General features: G+C 43.7%; 2 protein-coding genes across 2 annotated transcripts in view; both read left to right on the forward strand.

The window, feature by feature from the left end:
* LOC131191929 (zinc finger protein 502-like) overlaps positions 1–23093 on the forward strand; it is a 43863-nt gene that overhangs the window by 19254 nt on the left and 1516 nt on the right. The window contains exons 6-7 of the mRNA XM_058170575.1: positions 9001–9018; positions 12149–12170. Coding sequence (XP_058026558.1) covers positions 9001–9018; positions 12149–12170 — 40 coding nt within the window. The remainder of the gene's footprint in view (positions 1–9000; positions 9019–12148; positions 12171–23093) is intronic.
* Positions 14191–22989, forward strand: LOC131191928 (uncharacterized). Its single transcript, XM_058170574.1, has 3 exons — positions 14191–14267; positions 16600–17466; positions 22832–22989. Exons 2-3 carry the CDS (start codon positions 16666–16668, stop codon positions 22841–22843), a joined length of 813 nt encoding a protein of 270 aa, XP_058026557.1. The 5' UTR covers positions 14191–14267; positions 16600–16665; the 3' UTR covers positions 22844–22989.

Raw genomic sequence — 23093 nt, forward strand, 5'->3', positions numbered from 1 at the left:
ATTGCTAAGTAAGATAGTTGAGCCATGGTGGCGTAGTGGTTAGAATGCAATATTGCAGGCTAATTCTGCCGACTGCCGCAGTTTGATTTTGACTGATTCAAGGTTGACTTAGCCTGCCATCCTTCCGGGGTCAGTAAAAATGAGGACCCAGATTGTGCGGGGGGGGGGACACAATATGTTGACACTGTAAAAATGCTTAGCGAAGGCACTGTGAAGCGGTATATGGGTAAGTCTAAGTGCTATTGCTAGTTAAGTGAGTTGCACCCAATTTTACGACCTATTTTGCCACAATTGTTCAGTGAATCGCTGCAATCCTTAAGCGAATCCTGGTTGTTCAGCAAATCCGGCTTTCCCCATTGACTTTGCTTGTAGGAAGCTGGCTAGGAGGTCTGCAATTAGGAATTATGTGACTCCCAGGATTCTGCAACTGTTGTAAATACATACCAGTTGCCAAGTGCCGGATTTTGAGCGTGGAGATGCTGCGACGGTCGTAAGTGCAAGGACCAGTTGCAAGCCATTTTTTTTAGTGTTATTATAACTTCAAATGGTTGCTTAAGGATAATTAGAACTGCAGAAAAAACCAGTGGCTACCAACCTGCCTTCCATTGAGGACCTGTATACTGTATGAGTCAAAAAGAGGGCTGTGAAAATATTTACAGACCCCTCACATCCTGGACATAAACTGTTTCAACTCCTAACTTCAAAATGACACTATAGAGCACTGCACACCAGAACAACTAGACACAAGAACAGTTTTTCCCCGAACACCATCACTCTGCTAAACAAATAATTCCCTCAACACTGTCAAACTATTTACTAAGTCTGCACTACTATTAATCTTCTCATCGTTCCTATCACCCATCTCCTCCCACTTATGACTGTATGACTGTAATTTTGTTGCTTGTATCCTTAACGATTTATATTGATATTGATTGGTTCCTGATTGCTTATTTGTACCCTATGACTATCATTAAGTGTTGTACCTTATGATTCTTGATGGTCTTTTCTTTTATGTACACTGAGAGCGTATGCACCAAGACAAATTCCTTGTGTGCCCAATCACACTTGGCCAATAAAAAATTCTATTAAAAAAAAATTCTATTCATCCAAGAAGCTTCTTCAACTTTGGCTGGATAGTGGGGAATGGAAGGATTTATACTCCTTGCAGACAGCTGGTCATTTGCATTCTTTTAGATAGTTATTTGTCTGTGAAAAAGGGGCAGGGCTCTAGTCATGCTGGGAGGTGGGGCAACTTCTCTTGTTTTTTCAATCTCCCCTGCGGAAGCTCCTAGCTGGGAAACCCACAGGAGCAGCAAAGGGGAACTTGGGAAAGAGAAAAGGGGGAAAAATCATCGATCATTTGAAAGGCATATCAGGCTTTTTGTAGATACACCTTCGTTTGTTTGTAGCCAATGACTGCTTCACTTCAATAAAATAAGTGTGGCCTGTAAGGCCACACTTGGAATATTGCATTCAGTTTTGGTGGCCACGATGTAAAAAGGATGTTGAGACTCTAGAAAGAGTGCAGAGAAGAGCAACGAAGATGATTAGGGGACTGGAGGCTAAAACATATGAAGAACGGTTGCAGGAACTGGGTATGCCTAGTTTAATGAAAAGAAGGACTAGGGGAGACATGATAGCAGTGTTCCAATATCTCAGGGGTTGCCACAAAGAAGAGGGAGTCAAACTATTCTCCAAAGCACCTGAGGGCAGGACAAGAAGCAATGGGTGGAAACTGATCAAGGAGAGAAGCAACTTAGAACTAAGGAGAAATTTCCTGACAGAACAATCAATAAGTGATACAACTTGCCTGCAGAAGTTGTGAATGCTCCAACACTGGAAATTTTAAAGAAAATGTTGGATAACCATTTGTCTGAAATGATGTAGGGTTTCCTGCCTCAGAAGGGGGTTGGACTAGAAGACCTCCAAGGTCCCTTCCAACTCTGTTATTATGTTATGTTAAAATGAACGTCCTTTCTTGCCCTTCCTTAATGCTTGGAATTCAATCCTGATGGGGCTCAAGGTTGACTCAGCTTTCCATCTTTCCGAGGTCTGTAAAATGAGGACCCAGATGGTCGGGGGCAAATAATGCAAATAATACTGACATTGTAAAACCAGATTTGTTGTGGTAGTAATTGTTGTAAACTGCCAGAGAGTGCTGTAAAGCAGTGGCCCCCAAACTTCGAGGCTCGGTGGCCTGGCGTGAGGGAGGGGAACTGGGCTGCGTGAACGAGCACATGCATACATACAGCCCTTGCATGAGTGGCCAGTTGGCACGTACGCACGCAGCTCAACTTACATGAATGCTGAGCTGACTGCACGAATGAGTGCCCACCATCTTACTGCTTGTCCAAATTGAGTTACACACGTGTGCACCAGCCTGCCACTCGCATGGCCCAATTTCGAGTAGGCCAGCCTTGGTAGTGGGTCGCGGTCAGAGTGGATTTCAGCAGGTTCTGACCAGTTCTGGAGAACTGGTAGCGGAAATTTTGAGTAGTTTGGAGAACGTGTAGTAAAAATTCTGACTGGCCCCACCCCCATCTATTCTCTGGGTCCCGAATCCCAGCTGATCGGGAGGAAATGGGGATTTTGCGGTATCCTTCCCCTGCCATGCCCACCAAGCCATGCCCACCATGCCACGCCCATCAAGCCACACCCACAGAACCAACAGTAAAAAAATTTGAAACCCACCACTGGTCACAGCCTAGGGGGATTGGGGACCCTTTCTGTAAAGCACTATGGGGAGGTACCATATTTTATTTATTTTATTTTATTTATTTTATTTTATTTTGTCATAACAATATATGTAGGTATCATACAAAAAGATTATATAGTAAATAAACACATATATGGGTAAATATAAGGAGGTATAAGCATATATATAGGAAGAAGAAAAGAAAAACAATAGGACAGGAACGGTAGGCACGTTTGTGCGCTTATGCACGCCCCTTATGGTCCTCTTAGGAATGGGGTGAGGTCAATAGTAGAAAGTTTTTGGATAAAAGTTTTAGGATTATGGGAAGAGACCACAGAGTCAGGTAAAGTATTCCAAACACTGATGATTCTGTTACAGAAGTCATATTTTCTGCAATCTAGATTAAAGCGGTTGACATTAAGTTTAAATCTATTGGTTGCTCTAGTATTATTGCAATTAAAGCTGAAGTAGTCTTTAACAGGAAGGACATTACAATAGATGATTCTGTGAGTTAAACTTAGGTCTTGTCGAAGGCGACGGAGTTCCAAGTTTTCTAAGCCTAGGATTTCAAGTCTGGTGGGATAAGGTATTTTATTGTTTTCAGAGGAATGGAGAACTCTTCTTGTAAAATATTTCTGGACACGTTCAATTGTATTGATGTCAGAGATGTGGTGAGGGTTCCAAACTGGCGAGCTGTATTCTAGAATTGGTCTAGCAAATGTTTTATATGCTCTGGTTAGTAGTGTGGTGTTTTTGGAAAAGAAGCTACGCAAAATTAGGTTTACAACTCTTAGAGCTTTTTTTGCTATGTAGTTGCAGTGGGCTTTGGCACTTAGATCATTTGACATGAAAACTCCATATAAGTTTAAATGCTATTATTATTGCAACAGGCACCTGGCAGATTCATGGGGAGGGGGGGGCGGTTAAGATTCCTTGGCCCACCATGACTTCCAGGCAATAATTTTTGTTTTTTGTAGTACCATGATAGAGTCTGGAATATGTAGTAAATCTAATCAAGGAACAAAAAGTGTCAGTTGGCAGAGACTCCCCGATCTGGTAAGAACAAAGATAACAGGGTGTAGGAAGTTAGCACCCCATCTTTCCTAGAAGAATGAAATATTCTGGGAAATATTAAAAAGGCAGAATATTATATTTCCCTGGATGAGAAAGGGAGAAACATGGTTTTAAAGACAAAGCAGCTTCCTGCAGCTCCCTGCCCCCCCCCCCCGCTTCAGCTTCAGCGTGATGGGATTAAGACATGGCCCTCACCACACGGCAGCTGGGAAGATTACATCACCCAGCAAGGCTCAACCAAGCCTGGGACACAGACAGCCTACAAAGCTAGCTAAGATTCCCCCCCACCCCGGGAGTCTGACAACCAATCAGAATACAAGCTCAAATTCAAACCCCAACAGACGGTTTAAATCTCTCTCTCACACGCGCGCTCAACCATGTGCTTTTTTGCCCAGGACCTCAAACCATGTGGCCCTGTCCACTATTAACATCTTTCCAAAAAAGCCATCATGTTTCCAATGTCTTTCTCCCCACTTGGAACTGAACCCAGATGGACATTTCTTCCAACCATTGATTGTAGGAGATTAGTCCTTGGTGATAGGAAAGCAGAGATCTGGTATCAGTTAGCACAGTTTGTTAAAAGGCAGGCCTGTTGAAAGCACCTGCCTTTTAATAAAATGAGTTGTAAAAGGTATGACTTGATCAGGGGTCCCGAATCCCAGGGCCGGGCCATGTCCTGTTCGGAACTGAGGCGCGCGAGTGTAGCTCCATTCACACAAGCGCGCAAAGCTCCATTCCCGTGAGCGGTGTTGGAAGAAATATCCATCTGGGTTCAGTTCCAAGTGGGGACAAAGACACTGGAAACATGGAGGCTGCTTGGAAAGATGGTTTAATGGTGGCCAGGATCACATGGCTTGAGATCCTGGACAGAAAAGGGATGAGATCCTGTGTGCTCCCTGGCTTTATGCTTTTTCTGAGCTTTGAACTTTCTGGGGCACAGGAAGAGTATCCTGATTGGTTGTCAGACTCCCAGGGGGTGGGAGTCTTAGCTAGCCTTGCTGGCTGATGTAATCTTCCCAGGTGCCATGTGGTGAGTTTCAGTTGCTAGATGGGTTCTATTATGATGCAGATGATGGTTGACAAAGGTGGGGGAAAATGAGTGAGCTTAGCTGAGGCTTTAATGGCCCATTGACAAAGGTGGGGGGGGAGTCAGGAAGCTGCTTTGTCTTTAAAACATGTTTCTCCATTTCTCATCCAGGGTAATATATTCTGCCTTTTTAAATATTTTCTAAAATATTTCATTCTTCTAGGAGAGGGGTGGGTGCTAAATTCTTACAGCGGCAAGCTGATCCACAAATGGAGCTGTGCACATGAGCACGTCCGCTTACCATGCACCCGGAGCGATCCCTTTTTCAGTGGTGGGATTCAAGTAATATAACAACCGGTTCTCTGCCCTGATGATTTCTTCCAACAACCAGTTTGCCAAACTGCTCACAAAGTTAACAACCGGTTCTCCCGAAGTGGTGTGAACCGGCTGAATCCCACCACTGCCCCTCTCCCCTCCCTACCTTCCCACGCCTGTCTGCTAAACCGGAAAGGTTGACGACCGCTGTACTAGACACCTGAGGAAGAGAGCGGTGACAAGACCGTTTCAGCACCTTGGACAGCTCTGATTAGGGTTGAAATACGGCTGAGCTTAAGGAAACGGTCATTCTATTTATCTCGTTTTCTTAAATCCGTGCCTGTTTCTTGGGCAGAAATTCAGTAGACCACGATCTGTTTCTGAGGAGTTGGAAGTTATTGGTTTTGGGTCTCGGGGTTCAGAAAGTTGCAAATTAGTGGAAATTAGAAATTCTCAACCTTGGAAAACCTTATGATGAATGGACTTCAACTCCCAGAATCTACCTGTTAAAATTCCCCATGCTGGGTGGAGAATTCTGAGAGTTGAAGTCCATGCATCTTAAAGTTGCTAAGGTTGAGAGACATGAGTTTGGAGACTGTGGTGGAGATGTTAAAATAATCTGTCTACTAAATGATCTTGGAGTCCTTAGAAGACCCCAGTGATGAAATTATATTGAAAATACTGTTCTGGGCATTTGTGGGGTAGTGCAGGGGTCTCCAACCTTGGAAACTTTAGGACTTGTGGACTTCAACTCCCAGAATTCCTCAGCCAGCTAGCTGAGGAATTCTGGGAGTTGAAGTCCACAAGTTTTAAAGTTGCCAAGGTTGGAGACCAGTGATTGGTTGCTCCCAGTTCTGTCCGGTTCTTTAGAATCAATAGTAAAAGCAGTGGGATGCTCCGCCCACCCACCCGGACATCATAATTGACGATCTGTGCAAGCATAGAAGCTTCTGTGAATGCGCAGAAGTGTGCTCTCCCGTTGCGAACTGGTAGTAAAGGTAAGTAGAACCCACCCCCGTTGGAGACCCCTGGGTTAGTGGGATCATTTGACAGTATTGATTCTGGAACAATTGAGCACCCAGGGGGGATTTGGGCTGTGCTTACACCAGGGCCTCTGGTGGCTCAGACTGCTAAGACAGTCTGTTATTAACACATCTGCTTGCAATTACTGTAGGTTCAAGGCCCACCAGGCCCAAGGTTGACTCAGCCTTCCATCCTTTATAAGGTAGGTAAAATGAGGACCCAGATTGTTGGGGGCAATAAGTTGACTTTGTATATAATATACAAATAGGATGAAGACTATTGCTTCATAGACTATGCCAGTCTCAGAGGCATCAGGATTCCTCACCCCACCCCAAAGGTAGAGCACCTTGAAGTACAAAGTGGATCCACATCAGAAGGATGCACGGTTTGGTTTTTTTTTGTATTTGCGGCTTTCTAGCACCTTATCCAGCACCTGGACTGGGTGAAGGATCAGACTAGATCAGCCAATTTCTCCAGATGGGTAGACTTCTGTTCCCATAATTCTCAACCATAAAGTTGCTGGGTGGAGAATTTCAAACTCATTCCGCACACTCTGCTGGAGAGAAGTTCCCTGAGGATGAGCTCCAGCATGAGTCCAAAAGCTCGGAAGGCAAAACCTCCCGATGGAATCCTGCATCATTCCAAAATGGCTAAAGAGCATGGCAAAAGCTGGCTGAGAGAGGTCTCTTAAGATTCCTCCCATTCTCTCAATTCTCTGATCCAACAGCGCAACAGATCCCTAGGGAAATGATTTTTCACTTCAAAAACGTCGACTGCATCAAACTCCAAGCTGCTGGCTCAGACATATGGCTTCCAATCCCTGTCTCTTCCATTAAACTCCCCAATTGGATATGGACAAGCATATTCTCAAAGTCTTGTCTAGCTCATATAATATGGTGGAAATGTTTAAAAGGTCTCTTCTAAATGATCTTGGGAGTCCATAGAAGACCCCAGTGATGAAATGATCTTGAAAATATTGTTCTGGCTTTTTTGTGGGTTAATGGCATCACTTGACCAAATTGATCTGGAACAATGAAGCGCCCAATGTGCTTACCCCAAACCTTACAAATGGATTTTGTTCATTTTTTTCATTCATTACAACACAAGCAGCAGTGGTGGGATTCAAATTAGTTAACAACTGGTTCTCTGACCTAATGACCAGCTGGGTAGATGTGGCTTGGTGGTCATGTGACCGTGTGGGCGTGGTCAACTCAACGTCACTCACGTTGATGAGCAATCTGCCTTAGCTGTTACTGTCTAATAAGGGTTAACCAGAGAGGCAGTTTCTGTAAGCAGGGCAGTAAAGCTTAGGCTAGAAACACCACCAGAATGTTTCTTTCCTGCCTTCCTTACATGATTAGCCCTGTAAAGTAGAAAAAACAAAATAAGATTTCTTCCAGCAACGGGTTCTCTGAACTGCTTAGAAAGTTAACAACCGGTTCTCCTGAATAGGTGCGAACTGCCTGAATCCCACCACTGACAACAAGCCAATAAATCACAACAAGGCTTGAAAGTAAAAAACTAAACTAAACTAAACTAAAAAAGCTAACACAGTTCTGGGCTGCATAAACAGAGGGATAGAATCAAGATCACGTGAAGTGTTAGTGCCACTTTATAATGCCTTGGTAAGGCCACACTTGGAATATTGCATCCAGTTTTGGTCGCCATGATGTAAAAAAGATGCTGAGACTCTAGAAAGACTGCACATATGAAGAACGGTTGCAGGAACTCGGTATGTCTAGTTTAATGAAAAGAAGGACTAGGGCAGACATGATAGCAGTGTTCCAATATCTCAGGGGTTGCCACAAAGAAGAGGGAGTCACACTATTCTCCAAAGCACCTGAGGGTAGAACAAGAAGCAATGAGTGGAAACTGATCAAGGAAAGAAGCAACTTAGAACTAAGGAGGAATTTCCTGACAGTTAGGACAATTAATGAGTGGAACGACTTGCCTGCAGAAGTTGTGAATGCTCCAACACTGGAAATTTTTAAGAAAATGTTGGATAACCATCTGACTGAGATTGTGTAGGGTTTCCTGCCTGGGCAGGGGGTTGTTGTTGTTGTTGTTGTTATTATTATTATTATGTCTAAAATGAGTCAGGTTTAGCTAGCATGTGCAAGCTGCCAGGTCTTTATTTGATCCTCTTACATGCATTGTATGAATGTAATCGATTGCTTGAAAGAAAACTTCTTTACACCTTTGATCACATGGATGTGATCATGGTCCCTTTGTGAATGTAGCCCACAGTGTAATTATGCACATTAGGGTCCCTTCAGTGGTGGCACCCCATTCTGGGCAATATCTTCCCTGCTGAACTATATTTGTTTCCAAATATTGTAACTTCTGAGCACTAGCAAGAAACTCATTCATTATCATCTCTGGTTGATATTAAGTAACTGCAGATTTGTTTTTGCTATTCCTACTAGTTTTTTAATCTTAAACTGTATTTGGTTTGTTTGTTGCTGCGTTTTATATGACTGCTTTAAGGATGAAAAGAAGGCCAGCAATAAAAAAACCCAAAATATTCACCCATAGCCACTTTATTATTAAACAAAAGCAAGAGATAGTCCATATGTATGAGCTGGTTCCTACATTGATAGATTCAAAACTCCTACATTGATAGATTCAAAACCTGGACGGAGGAATCAGAATTAAAGCTACAGGCATGTTTTGACTGCACTGATTGGAATATTTTTAAAGATACCTCTGCAGACCTGGATGAACTCACAGATACTGTAACATCATATGTCAGCTTCTGTGAAGACCTATGTGTACCTACAAGGAACTTGTGAATACACAGTAATAACAAACCTTGGTTTACACCTAAACTTAAGCAGCTACGACATTCCAAAGAGGAAGCCTACAGAAAAGGTGATAAAATGCTGTACAATCAGGCCAGAAATGCACTAACAAGGAAGATAAGAGCAGCAAAAAGAAGCTACTCTGAAAAGCTAAAGAATCAATTTTCAGCAAATGAACCAGCAAACATGTGGAAAACTCTTAAAAATATCACCGGCTATGGCAAACCTCCTTCCCAGGCTGAAGGTAATCAACAACTGGCAGATGACCTGAATGAGTTTTACTGCAGGTTTGAAAGGAAACTACAGCCACCTATCTCCACAACCCCATCTCAGACACACCAACAACAGCCAAGCCTCCTACAACTGACCCCATTTCATTGGGTTCACAACCCTAGTGATCACAGAAAAGGAAGTGCAGGACCTATTTCACAGACAAAAGCCAGGAAAAGCTCCAGGCCCAGACAAGATAACTCCTTCTTGCTTAAAAGTCTGTGCTGACCAATTGGCCCCATCTTCACCCATATTTTCAATAAATCACTAGAGATGTGCTATGTTCCTTCTTGCTTCAAACGCTCTACCATCATCCCAGTGCCGAAGAAGCCCACCATCAAGGAACTGAATGACTACAGACCAGTTGCTCTAACATCTGTAGTCATGAAAACCTTTGAAAGGCTAGTGCTTTCCTACCTGAAAACCATCACGAATCCGCTCTTAGACCCCTTGCAATTTGCATACCGAGCAAATAGATCAACAGATGATGCTGTTAATATGGCTCTGCACTACATCCTACAACATCTTGAGTCTCCAAAGACCTATGCAAGGGTCCTTTTGTAGACTTTAGTTCAGCATTCAATACCATCATTCCAGACATTCTTCTAACTAAGCTAAACCAGCTACAGGTACCGGAACAGACTTGTAAGTGGATCACAAGCTTCCTAACAAACAGGAAGCAGCAGGTGAAGCTAAGCAAGATCACATCAAATACCTGTACAATTAGCTCAGGGCCCCCAAGGCTGTGTGCTCTCCCACTTCTCTTCTCTCTGTATACCAATGACTGCATCTCCAATGATCCATTTGTTAAGCTACTGAAGTTCGCAGATGACACAACAGTGATTGGTCTCATTCGAGACAATGACGAATCCGCATATAGACGAGAGGTCGAACGACTAGCCTTGTGGTGCAACCAAAACAATCTGGAACTGAACACACTCAAAACCGTAGAAATGGTGGTAGACTTTAGGAAAACCCTTCCATACTTCCACCTCTCACAATACTTGACAACACAGTATCAACAGTAGAAACCTTCAAATTTCTGGGTTCTATCATATCGCAAGATCTCAAATGGACAGCTAACATCAAAAACATCATTAAAAAAGGACAACAAAGAATGTTATTTCTGCGCCAACTCAGTAAGCTCAAACTGCCCAAGGAGCTGCTGATCCAATTCTACAGAGGAATTATTGAGTCTGTCATTTGCACCTCTATAACTGTCTGGTTCGGTTCTGCAACCCAACAAGAAAAACACAGACTTCAGAGGATAATTAGAACTGCAGAAAACATAATTGCTACCAACTTGCCTTCCATTGAGGACCTGTATACTGCACGAATCAAGAAGAGGGCCGTGAAAATATTTGCAGATCCCTCGCATCCTGGACATAAACTGTTTCAACTCCTACCCTCAAAACGACGCTATAGAGCACTGCACACCAGAACAACTAGACACAAGAACAGTTTTTTCCCGAAGGCCATCACTCTGCTAAACAAATAATTCCCTCAACACTGTCAGACTATTTACTGAATCTGCACTACTATTAATCGTTTCATAGTTCCCATCACCAATCCCTTTCCACTTATGACTGTATGACTATAACTTGTTGCTGGCAATCCTTATGATTTATATTGATATATTGATCATCAATTGTGTTGTAAATGTTGTACCTTGATGAACGTATCTTTTCTTTTATGTACACTGAGAGCATATGCACCAAGACAAATTCCTTGTGTGTCCAATCACACTTGGCCAATAAAATTCTATTCTATTCTATTCTATTTTATAAACAGTTGCAACTGAAGAAGCTTCTTGGATGAGAAGCGAAATGTTTTCAACAAAAACAAAACAAAACAAGAAAGTTCAGTTGGTTTTTGAAAAGCACTTTTGACACAACCATGACCTGGATGATGGAGCATCATAAACAGCTGCAACCACTATCAGTGAACAGGCTTGCCTCTTCATCAGGCTACAAAGAAGAGAATTAAAAAGTCTCTTCCCAAATAAATAGATCCTGCTGTGACCCAGGCCCAAGTAGGTAGCAGTAAACCAGTTTAAAAGCAGACTTTATTAGAACAGATGAGAATTAACTCATTCTCAGCATAGTCCAAACTAAATCAAAGCAAATTCTTCCCAACACAATTCCTCAGTCTTAAGGTAAAGGTTTCCCTAGCACATACGTGCTAGTCATTGCCGACTCTAGGGGGCGGTGCTCATCTCCGTTTCAAAGCGGAAGAGCCAGTGCTATCCGAAGACATCTCCGTGGTCATGTGGCCGGCATGACTCAACACCAAAGGTGCACTGAACGCTGTTACCTTCCCACCAAAGGTGGTCCCTATTTTTTCTACTTGCATTTTTACGTGCTTTCGAAACTGCTAGGTTGGCAGAAGCTGGGACAAGTAACAGGAGCTCACCCCATTACATGGCAGGACTAGGGATTCGAACCGCTGAGCTGCCGACCTTTTGATCGACAAGCTCAACGTCCTAGCCCCTGAGCCACCGTGTCCCTTCTTCAGTCTTACCTTGGTCTAAATTAGGCAAACTGCCAAAGGCCTTTCTTGGCAAAAGTTCAAAAGCAGAATAAGAAACAAATGCAACAAGACAAAGCTATCAACGTTGTTTTCCGACAAAGAGCCCAAACACCTTTGCTAGTCTTTTAAGCCTTATGGGAGAGGCCAATCATCTCTTGGCCCAACTCCCAAGTCGTTCTCTTTGCTTCAGCTGCTCTTGCCTTCTGGCAGCTCTTCTCATGAGTGCATTAGGAACAGGCTCCTCCAGTTCCTCTGCCTCACTACTGTCAGCCTCTGGAGGCTCTGGAGGCTGCACATCACTTTCACCAAGGCATTATTAAAGTAGTACTAACACTTCATATGATCCTGATTCTATCCTTCTGTTAATGCAGCCAAGGATTGGGTTGGCTTTTTTTTTTTTTTTGATGACTGCAGCACACTGCTGGCTCATATTTAGATGATTGTCCACTAAATCCCTCCCACGGTTACTACTGTTGAGCCAGGGGCCACTTATCCTATACCTATGCATTGGGTTTTTCTTGCCTAAATGTAGAACCTTACTTCTCTCACCATTGAATTTCATTTAGCTTTGTTAGTTCTCATTGGTTCTTGGATGGGAGACTACCAGAAAATCTTAAAATTTCAGGCTAGACCCCCCATCCAAAGGAAAAAAAAACCTCAAAGAAAGGAAACGGCAAACCACTTCAATATTTCTGCCAAGAAAACCACAAGGATATCATCCTAAAGCCGCAAGGGTGGAACTCAACTTGAAGAAGTCTTTACTTTCATGTCTATTAGAACCCTTAGTTTATTTCATTACAACAACAGGAAAAAATAATTACAGGAAGTGGGGCCAACTTTTATATGGCCAGTTAATCAGTGGAACAACTTGCCTCCAGAAGTTGTGAATGCTCCAACACTGGAAGTTTTTAAGAAGAGATTGGACAACCATTTGTCTGAAATGGTATGCTTGAGCGGAGGGGTGGACTAGAACAGGGGTCTCCAACCTTGGTCCCTTTAAGACTTGTGGACTTCAACTCCCAGAGTTCCTCAGCCAGCTTTGCTTTCTTTGGGCGAGGGTTTAAGGAAGTGGCACCTGGATTGGGTCATAGGGGTCTGTTGTTGACAAAGATTTGCAGAAGAGGTGCAAATCCCTCCTCACACACACACACCCCGAATAGAGGCAGTCCTCAACTTACAACCGTTTGTTTAGTGACCAAACTTAACGGTAACAGAGTTGGAAGGAACCTTGGAGGTCATCTAGTCCAGGGGTCTCCAATCTTGGTCCCTTTAAGACTTGTGGACTTCAACTGCCAGAGTTCCTCAGCCAGCTTTGCTCTGGGAGTTGAAGTCCACAGGTCTTAAATAGAATAGAATAGAATAGAATAGAATAGAATAGAATAGAATAGAATTATTGGCCAAGTGTGATTGGACACACAAGGAATTTGTCTTGGTGCATACGCTCTCAGTGTACATAAAAGAAAAGATACCAAGGGATCAAGGTTGGAGACCCCTGGACTAGAAGACCTCCAAGATCCCTTCCAACTCTATTATCATTCTGTTTACTTAAAGACTGGTGGACTTCAACTCCCAGCATTCCCCAGCCAGCATGAATTCTGGGACTTGAAGTCCACACATTTTAAAATTTGCCAAGGTTCAGAAATGGGGGATTATATACATTTACATTTATTTATTTATTTATTTATTTATTTTATTTATTTATTTTATTTTGTCACAACAATATATGTAGGTATCATACAAAAAGATTATATAGTAAATAAACACATATATGGGTAAATATAAGGAGGTATAAGCATATATATAGGAAGAAGAAAAGAAAAACAATAGGACAGGAACGGTAGGCACGTTTGTGCGCTTATGCACGCCCCTTATGGTCCTCTTAGGAATAGGGTGAGGTCAATAGTAGAAAGTTTTTGGATAAAGCTTTTAGGATTATGAGAAGAGACCACAGAATCAGGTAACGTATTCCAAGCACTGATGATTCTGTTACAGAAGTCATATTTTCTGCAATCTAGGTTAAAGCGGTTGACATTAAGTTTAAATCTATTAGTTGCTCTAGTATTATTGCAATTGAAGCTGAAGTAGTCTTTAACAGGAAGGACATTACAATAGATGATTCTGTGAGTTAAGCTTAGGTCTTGTCGAAGGCGACGGAGTTTCAAGTTTTCTAAGCCTAGGATTTCAAGTCTGGTGGGATAGGGTATTTTATTGTTATTTATACATTTAGACTATAAATGGTTGGATTGTTCCTCCTTGTTTGATCTGGCCAGTGATAAAAAAAGCTTAGTTCCCGAGTCTCTTCTGACTTAAAATTAAACTCTGGTTTTCAAATCAGTTTCTTTTTTAAAAAAAGAAAAAAAGCCTTGTTTGTTTCCAAAGGGTTAAGCCTATAGAGCTGGGCTTCCTAGAAAGGAAGAGGGGGGGGTGAATGGGAGGGAGCAAAAGCTGCTCCTTTTTCTGCAAAGCAAGAAGAGGTTTTGTTTTTTTTTAATTGCTCCAACAGTTGCAAAAGGACAAGAGGACCCAGAAGAAGGTTGTATGAAAAAAAAAAAAAAAGCAAAGAATTTAGGGAAGGGAGATGGCAGAAGATGCAAAAACGCGAAAAACGCTTTCGCAAAAATTAGGGGGAAACCCTCTGTATTTGATTGACAGGCAGACTTTTCTTCCCCAAATTATACCGGTTTTTCCGCGCCCCCCCCCCCCCGCATAGATCGCAGGCGAGACGCTCCCGATCCCAGAGAAGAAGAAACCAACAGCAGGGAAAAGGGAAATAGGATCCCCTGCTTGAGCCGGCGGGTGCGGGGGGGGGTTGGATTGGACTAGAAGACCTCCAAGGTCCCTTCCAACTCACGTTATTCTGTTATGCCTTGCCATCGTGTCGGGAGTGTGCTACCGCCGCACCCATCATCCTGGGCTCGGTGGGTTTGGGAATCCAATAACAGCCTGATGGGAGTGAGACTTAAGTAGATGTTTTGAGGGGGGGGGAGACATTTCCAGCAGCTGTTCAACTTATAACTAAGATAAATAAGTAAAATGATGTTTTTTTTAAACAGGTGAATGACGGTGGGTTTAGCTACTTGTTTTAGTTTTGTGGCATGTCCCCAGAGTCACTTGTTTGTGAGATGGGCAGCTGTATAAGATAGACAGACAGACGGACGGACGGATAGATGGATAGATAGATAGATGAGATGGGCAGCTATATAAAATAGATAGATAGATAGATAGATAGATAGATAGATAGACAGACAGACAGACAGACAGACAGACAGACAGACAGACAGACAGACAGACAGACAGACAGACAGATAGATAGATGAGATGGGCAGCTATATAAAATAGATAGATAGATAGATAGATAGATAGATAGATAGATAGATAGATAGATAGATAGATAGACAGACAGACAGACAGACAGACAGACAGATAGATGAGATGGGCAGCTATATAAAATAGATAGATAGATAGATAGATAGATAGATAGATAGATAGATAGATAGATAGATAGATAGATAGACAGACAGACAGACAGACAGACAGACAGACATACGGTAGGTAGATAGATAGATAGATAGATAGATAGATAGATAGATAGATAGATAGATAGACAGACAGACAGACAGACAGACAGACAGACAGACAGATAGATGATAGGTAGGTAGGTAGATAGATTTATTGATAGATAGATTGATAGAAGACAGACAGACAGGCAGACAGACAGATAGATAGACAGACAGATGGATAGAAAGATAGATAGATAGATAGATAGATGAATAGATAGATAGACAGAAAGACAGACAGACAGACAGACAGATAGATAGATAGATAGATAGATAGATGATAGATAGATAGATAGATAGATAGATAGATAGATAGATAGATAGATAGATAGATAGATAGATAGATAGATAGATAGATAGATAGATAGATAGATGAGATGGGCAGCTATATAAGATAGATAGATAGATAGATAGATAGATAGATAGATAGATAGATAGATAGATAGATAGATAGATAGATAGATAGATGAGATGGGCAGCTATATAAAATAGGTAGATGAAGGGAGGGATGGAGGGAGAGAGAAAGAATGAAAAAAGAGCAAAAGGAAGGAAGAAAAAAGAAAGAGAGGAAAAGAAAGAAAGAAAGAAAAAGAAAGAAAGAAAAGCAAATAAATAATAAATCTTATTCTGGAAAGAGCTGGCAGTTGTTCTCAGTGCATATCGCTGTGCCAGTCTTCTGTTATGACTCATTATGCCTTGACATATTATGTCCAGGACTAATCTGATAAATCTGTTGTAATCATTGTGATCTTGTGGGACCAAAGAGAAAATTAAATATACAGGCTGACATTACCCATTTTGCCAAAGTAAACTTATAACTTTAATAAGTAAAGTAAATTTATAAAGAAAACGATTTTCCTTATTTAACCATACATAATATACTATCTAGAGGGGATGCGGTGGCTCAGTGGCTAAAATGCTGAGCTTGTTGATCGAAAGGTCGGCAGTTCAGCGGTTCGAATCCCTAGGGCCGCGTAATGGGGTGAGCTCCCGTTACTTGTCTCAGCTTCTGCCAACCTAGCAGTTTGAAAGCACGTAAAAAATGCAAGTAGAAAAAATAGGGGTGGGTACGTAACAGCGTTCCATGCACCTTTGCTGTTGAGTCATGACCACGGAGACGTCTTCGGACAGCGCTGGCTCTTCGGCTTTGAAACTTTGAGCACTGCCCCCTAGTGTTGGAAACAACTAGCACATATGTGCAAGGGGAACTTTTCCTTTTTTTAATATACTATCTGACACCCAGGATTTTGAGTAAAGACATCTGTTCATCTCTAACTTAGGTTCAGTTTTCTTCTGCTTTCCAAACAGGAGTTCAGAAGAAAAGTGTGACTCCCGAGAACCTATTTTTGGAGATTCTTACATTGCTGGATTAAAATGGAAGGGAACCCCTTCCCTGTCTGGCCAAAAGAAGAAGACCCAGAAGAGGTTGGAGAAGCCCTTGGAGGCCTCCAGAAGGTTGTTGCCTTCAAGCCCCAGGCAGATGAAGGAGGAAGTCCACTGTTGGGGTCAGTGCCTTCTGGGTTTATTGGACACCACCCACAAAGGACAACATTACATTGGGCGAAAGAAGAAGCAAGAGAGGGTGCGACAAGATGCTGGGAAGCCCAGTTGCAGATGTTTCTGAAGAAGATGGAGTCACCTTGTTCCACCTGGAGATCCGCACCCTTGGCAGAGGTGCCTACACCATGGGACAACGCCAAGGCATTTTTGGATTCCTTTGAGCAAGTGGCCAAAGCTTGCCAGTGGCCCAAGGAAGAATGGGTAGCCAGGCTCTTGCCGGCTCTCCGTGGAGAGACCCAACAGGTCTTTGACGGAATGTTGGCCAAGGATAGGGTAGATTACGGGAAAGTGAAGGCGGCCATCTTGCAAGGGGACACCCTACAGAGGGAGAAACATCGTCAGCACTTCCGTCATTTCTGTTACCAGGAGGCTGAGGGACCTACCGCAGCATACAACCAGCTCCAAGATCTTTGTTACGGGTGGCTGAAAGTGGAGAGACACTCTAAGGAGCAGATCCTGGAGCTGTTGATCCTGGAGCAATTCCTGGCGATCCTGCCCCGGGAGATCCAGAGTTGGGTCTGGGAATGCAGCCCCGAGACATGCTCCCAAGCGGTGGGCCTGGCGGAAGAGTTCCTTCAGCGTCAACGAGAGGCCAAGGACCGCTGTGGAAAGCAGGTGAGACGGGGTGGGACTCTGGTTTAGAAGGTCACAGAAGTCACCACATTGGCCAGGAGGGTTAGAGGTACACATTGAAAGATATCTCGCTTGTCTTGAGTTTTCTGTCTGTCTTGGAGCTACATTTTGGGATGCGGAGCTGCAGTAATGAAGTTGGTGCAGGTTAAGTCAAAGGAGGCGAGTCAAAACATAGAAGAAGCTGGGTAGAGGAAAAGGTTATACTAATGATAACCAGATGTCAAGTAAAGGGCATTGTAGCTGTTCCTGCTTCCCCAGACATTCGGGAGACTCATCCTTCCTTTAGACTTTGGCTTGTTTTCTCTTTGACTTTGGCTTCAACTGGCTCATGTACCAATGTTGGCCAGCTACCAAATGCCTGGCTCAGCTTTCCCCATTGAGCTGTTTTCAAGAGGTCTGGGACTAGGTCCCATCAGTCCCAGAGCAGCCAATGTCTAAGGTTAATTGGAGTTGTAATTCAAATAAGCCCCCCTGGTAGTCCAGTCAGTCTTGTCCAATCCACGTTTCCGCTAGGTGGCACATGGGGCGCATCTTCAGATGGTTCCATCCCCCTTCAGTTTAAAGTTTCGTTTCTCTTCCAGCACTGTTGTCCCCCCTCCCCGTTACCATGACAGCCGTAGCAAGCTAGGTAATAAAAGCCTAAATCAGCAGGGTAATAAAAGCCTAATTCAACAGATAGTATAAAGCAATAAAACAATCAAGGTGTAGTAAATAAACTGGTAGCAAGTGGAGGCTGACGCACACACACACACACACACATATTCTGAGGTTTTCGCGGGTGTTTGTATGTAGGTCTTTGGTTATTCGGGTTTTCTCCCGCGTAAAATTAGAAGTGTCTTGGCGACATTTCGACGAAGTCTCATTCGTCATCTTCAGGCTTCAGCTTCGTGCTTCATGCTCCTAGAAGCACGAAGCTGAAGCCTGAAGATGACCAATGAGACTTCGTCAAAACGTCGCCAAGACACTTCTAATTTTACGCGGGAGAAAACCCGAATAACCAAAGACCTACATATATATATATACACATACATACATACATACATACATACACTATATGAGTTTTCCACTGTCTCACCTCACAGCAGCGGCACCGATAGCCCCACCCAGCAGGAGCCCATGTGGCCGCTGCTCGTATGCATTGCCCTGGCCTCTGTTTCACCATCAGAGGCCTTCAGGAAAGGTCTCTGCAGCCGAGAATTGAGCTCTGGATTGACGCGCTATAGATAAACAGAGAGAGAGATACAGACAGGCAGATATAGAAGATAGATAGATAGATAGATAGATAGATAGATAGATAGATAGATAGATAGATAGATAGATAGATACAGATACATAGATAGATAGATGATAGATATAGATGATAGACTGATAAAGATAGGTAGGTAGGTAGATATAGATAGATGATAGATACATAGATAGATGATAGAGAGAGAGAGATGATTGATAAATAGATGGTAGGCAGATAGAGATAGATAGATAGTTGATAGATTGATGAGAGAGAGAGAGAGAGAGAGAAGACAGGGGGGAGAAGGAGAGAGAGAGAGATGAAAAATGAACTCAGTGGGAGACCAACTCAATCCCATCTGGGAATAAATAACCCACAGCTTGGGGGTTTGAGCACTGTTGTGTCTGCGCCCCCCCCCCCCAAGCCGGGCCCCCTGCCAGAAAGTGACTTGGAAAGTGAGGGGGAAGGGCCATCAGGACTTACCTCTGGAGTTCAGCTCCAGGAGCCAGAGGTAGGCCAGGTGGAGGAGATAACGAGGCCTCCGTCCCCTGACTCTCCCTCCAAGGCTACGCTTCCCCCCCAGGCCATGCCTCCAGACCTGGCGTGATGGCAACCAGGCCTGGCTAGATCCCAGGTTTCGGAGATACGAGAGGCAGCTACAACAAAGGAAGGGGTGGGGCAGGCCTAGAGAGTGCTGAGTCATGGAGTCACGGAGCCACACCCCACAGAGTATAAAAGCAGCCCTGGCTGCTCTTCTGCTCTGTGACGAGCAAAAATTGAGCTGAACTATTTGACTCGTGAAGAAGTGAGCTGAACGTTCGGCCTGGATTGCTGACTTCCTGGTTGCCCGGCAACCCCAAGATAAGGGAGACTTTGGCAGGCAGCTGCAGATTCCCCGCCAGGACTGATAGCAGCCGTGAACTCAGCCGTGAACTCAATTACTGGCTCGTTTAGCCAGCTCGCATGGCTGAGGCCGGGAGGGGACAGAACAGAACACTATCCATGGTGGCAAAGGACACAGTTGTCACTTCCCAGCCCTGTTGTCCTATCCTAAAACTGTTCCTCTCTGCTAATTCCAGGTCAACATCAAAGAGAGCTCCCTGCATTCCTCTGAGGCCAGCCAGGCTCCCCCTGATACGCAGCAGAGGCAGCTGTATGCTGCAACTAAGCAGGAAGACGGTGAGCGGGACGCCGGGCCATTGGACCAGAAGGGGAGCCTCTGTAAGCATCTGTGCCGCCCCTGGCTGAGCTAACCTTGGTTGCCAGCCATCGATTCTATCTGATAGAAGTTCAGAATCGTTTATTCTACGGCCAGAAGGGTGGACATTCAGTGTTGTACTGGTAGTCCTCGACTTACAACAGTTCATTTAGTGACTGAACTTACAACGGTACTGAAATGCTGTTGTAATGATTTATGACATTTTTTCACACTTATGACCATCGCAGCATCCCCGTGGTCACGTGATCCCGATTCAGAGGCTTCGCAATTGATTCATATTTAGGAGGGTTGCAGTGTCCTGAGATCATGTGGTCAGATTTCGCAAACTTCTGACAAGCAAAGTCAATGGGGAAGCCGGATTCCCTTAACGACCATGTTGCAAACTTAACAACCCCCAATGATTCATGGAACAACTGGGGCAAGAAAGGTCGTAAAATGGGGCAAAACTCACGGAGCAAACGTCTCACTTGGCAACATAAATTTTGGGCTCAATTTTTTTGTTTGTTTACATTTATACCCCGCCCTTCTCCGAAGACTCAGGGCGGCTTACAGTGTGTAAGGCAATAGTCTCATTCTATTTGTATATTTTTTTTACAAAGTCAACTTATTGCCCCCCCAACAATCTGGGTCCTCATTTTACCTACCTTATAAAGGATGGAATTGCGATCGTAAGTCATAAGTCGAGGACTGCTTAACCACCAGTCACACAGTGGCTGTTCGAAGTTATGACAGACCTCGTAAAAGCTACTTATGATCCCATTTCAAGGCCGTGAGCTAAAAACACACTTATTTATTCAAGCGGGACTGGCTTAATAGTTTTATTAAATTTTAATTGGGGTTTTATTATTTTAGGGTTTTAAACTTTAAATTTTTAATGTTGGCCATTTTGTAATATGCTTTGTTTTAAATTCTTTGTTTTAATTGTATATACATGGGTTTTTATCTTTTGGCTGTACAACACAATTGATGGTCAATATAAATGTAAATAAATAAAAATAATAATAAACATAAACATAAACATACAACCATTGCAGAGCCTCTCATGTGGCTCAGGCTGTAAGAAGCCTGTTATTAAAACACAGCTGCCTGCAATTACTGCAGGTTCAAGCCCCACCAGGCCCAAGGTTGACTCAGCCTTCCATCCTTTATAAGGTAGGTAAGATGAGGACCCAGATTGTTGGGGGGGCAATAAGTTGACTTTGTAAATATACAAATAGAATGAGACTATTGCCGAGGAATATAGAATAGAATAGAATAGAATAGAATAGAATAGAATAGAATAGAATAGAATAGAATAGAATTTTATTGGCCAAGTGTGATTGGACACACAAGGAATTTGTCTTGGTGCATATGCTCTCAGTGTACATAAAAGAAAAGATACCTTCATCAAGGTACAACATTTACAACACAATTGATGGTCAATATAAATGTAAATAAATAAATAAATAAATAAATAAATAAATAAATAAATAAATAAATAAATAAATAAAAATAATAATAATAATAATAATAATAATAATAATAATAATAATAATAATAATAATAATAATAATAATGACCAACCATAGGGACACTGCAGCCCCTCCGCCCCAGCTTTCTCTCCCCCAATCGCACTCCATTGGGGTCTCTGAAGGCCTTGGTCCTATCCCCACACGCCCATCATCCATCATACACACTCATCTTTTGAAGATCTCTGGACCTCATGTTGGGGAAGAATAATAATAGAATAACAGAGTTGGAAGGGATCTTCGAGGTCCTCTAGTCCAACCCGCTACTTAAGTAGGGTCTTAAAACCTCCGGTGTTAGAACACCCGCAACTTTTGGAGTTCTACTGGATAACCGTTCTGACTGTCAGGAAATTTCTCTGTAGTTCTAGGTTGTGTTTCTCCTTGATTAGCTCCTATCCGTTGCTTCTTGTCTTGCCTTTCGGTGCTTTGGAGAATATCAATCAGTACAGTACAGTACAGTACAAACCTGGAAGGGAGTCCAACCCCCTGCTCAAGCAGGAAGGCCTATATCGGTGATGGTGAACCTGTGGCATGCGCCAGCCAACTGATTTTCGGGCCTTCTGGGGCCACCGGAAGTTGGCAAATGGGCCGTTTCCGGCCTCCGGAAAGCCTCCGGGGGGGGGCATGCCAATTTCACCCTCCCCAGACTCCTAGAAAGGCTCTGGAGTCTGGGCAAAGCAAAAAACGGGCCTACCGGGCCCACCAAGCCATCACGTGCCAAAAGTGGAGGGAACGCGGGAGGGTCGCGCACGCATGTGCAGGGGGTGAGGTGCATAGAATTATTGGTGTAGACACATGCGCGCACGACTCCCCCACACTCCCCCCCCCACTTTTGGCACACAATGGCAAAAAGGTTAGCCAACGCCCTATATCATTTCAGACAAATGGTTGTCCAATCTCTTCTTAAAAACCTCCAGTGTTGGAGCATTCACAATTTCTGAGTGGCCCCCCGCTTGCGCCCCATGTGCATGCGCACACGCCCCATGCATGCAACTGCCCCCCCATGCATGCGCGTGCAGCCCCACCCCCACATGTCCCCCGTCCCCTGCATATGGGTGGCAGAGACCCAAAGACCAGCTGACCGGCGGGAGGCGCTTGCGCATGCACGGCGGAGCTGAGTTGGGGCGACAATCGCGTGCCCACAGAGAGGGCTCTGCGTGCCACCTCTGGCCCGCGTGCTTTAGGTTCGCCACCACGGACTTACACTTAGGGTTCAAATCTCAGATTAAACCTGAAGTTTAGTAACCATCCGGAAACCGTTATTTTGTAACCTTAGTTTGTTTGCGTTTTAGATGTAGATGGCTTGACGTGTGTCACTAAAACGAGTAAGGGTAGGTCCATCTCCTGAGGCACAGCTTCTTCCACCGTTTTAATCGCTTCCTCTTTTTATTCCAGTGGGGGAAATGAAGAACGAAGACGTGGTGGAACCTTGTGAGATGCCTTCAGAAGACAACCCTATCGAAGTCCTCAAAAAAAACCTACGGAAGCAGGGTGGATCAATCAGATCTGAGGGGATCCCTCTAGAGAAAAGGAGTGACGTCGCCATTTCCTGCCAGGAGGAAGAAGTCCACGAAGTCATCATTCTGGGACAATCAATGGAAGAGAGGAAGAAACAGCGCCAGGGCGACCACTGGAGAACCCACTTAGGGGAGAACCC

This window comes from Ahaetulla prasina, chromosome 2 (assembly GCF_028640845.1).
Source record: "Ahaetulla prasina isolate Xishuangbanna chromosome 2, ASM2864084v1, whole genome shotgun sequence".
Lineage (NCBI taxonomy): Eukaryota > Metazoa > Chordata > Lepidosauria > Squamata > Colubridae > Ahaetulla > Ahaetulla prasina.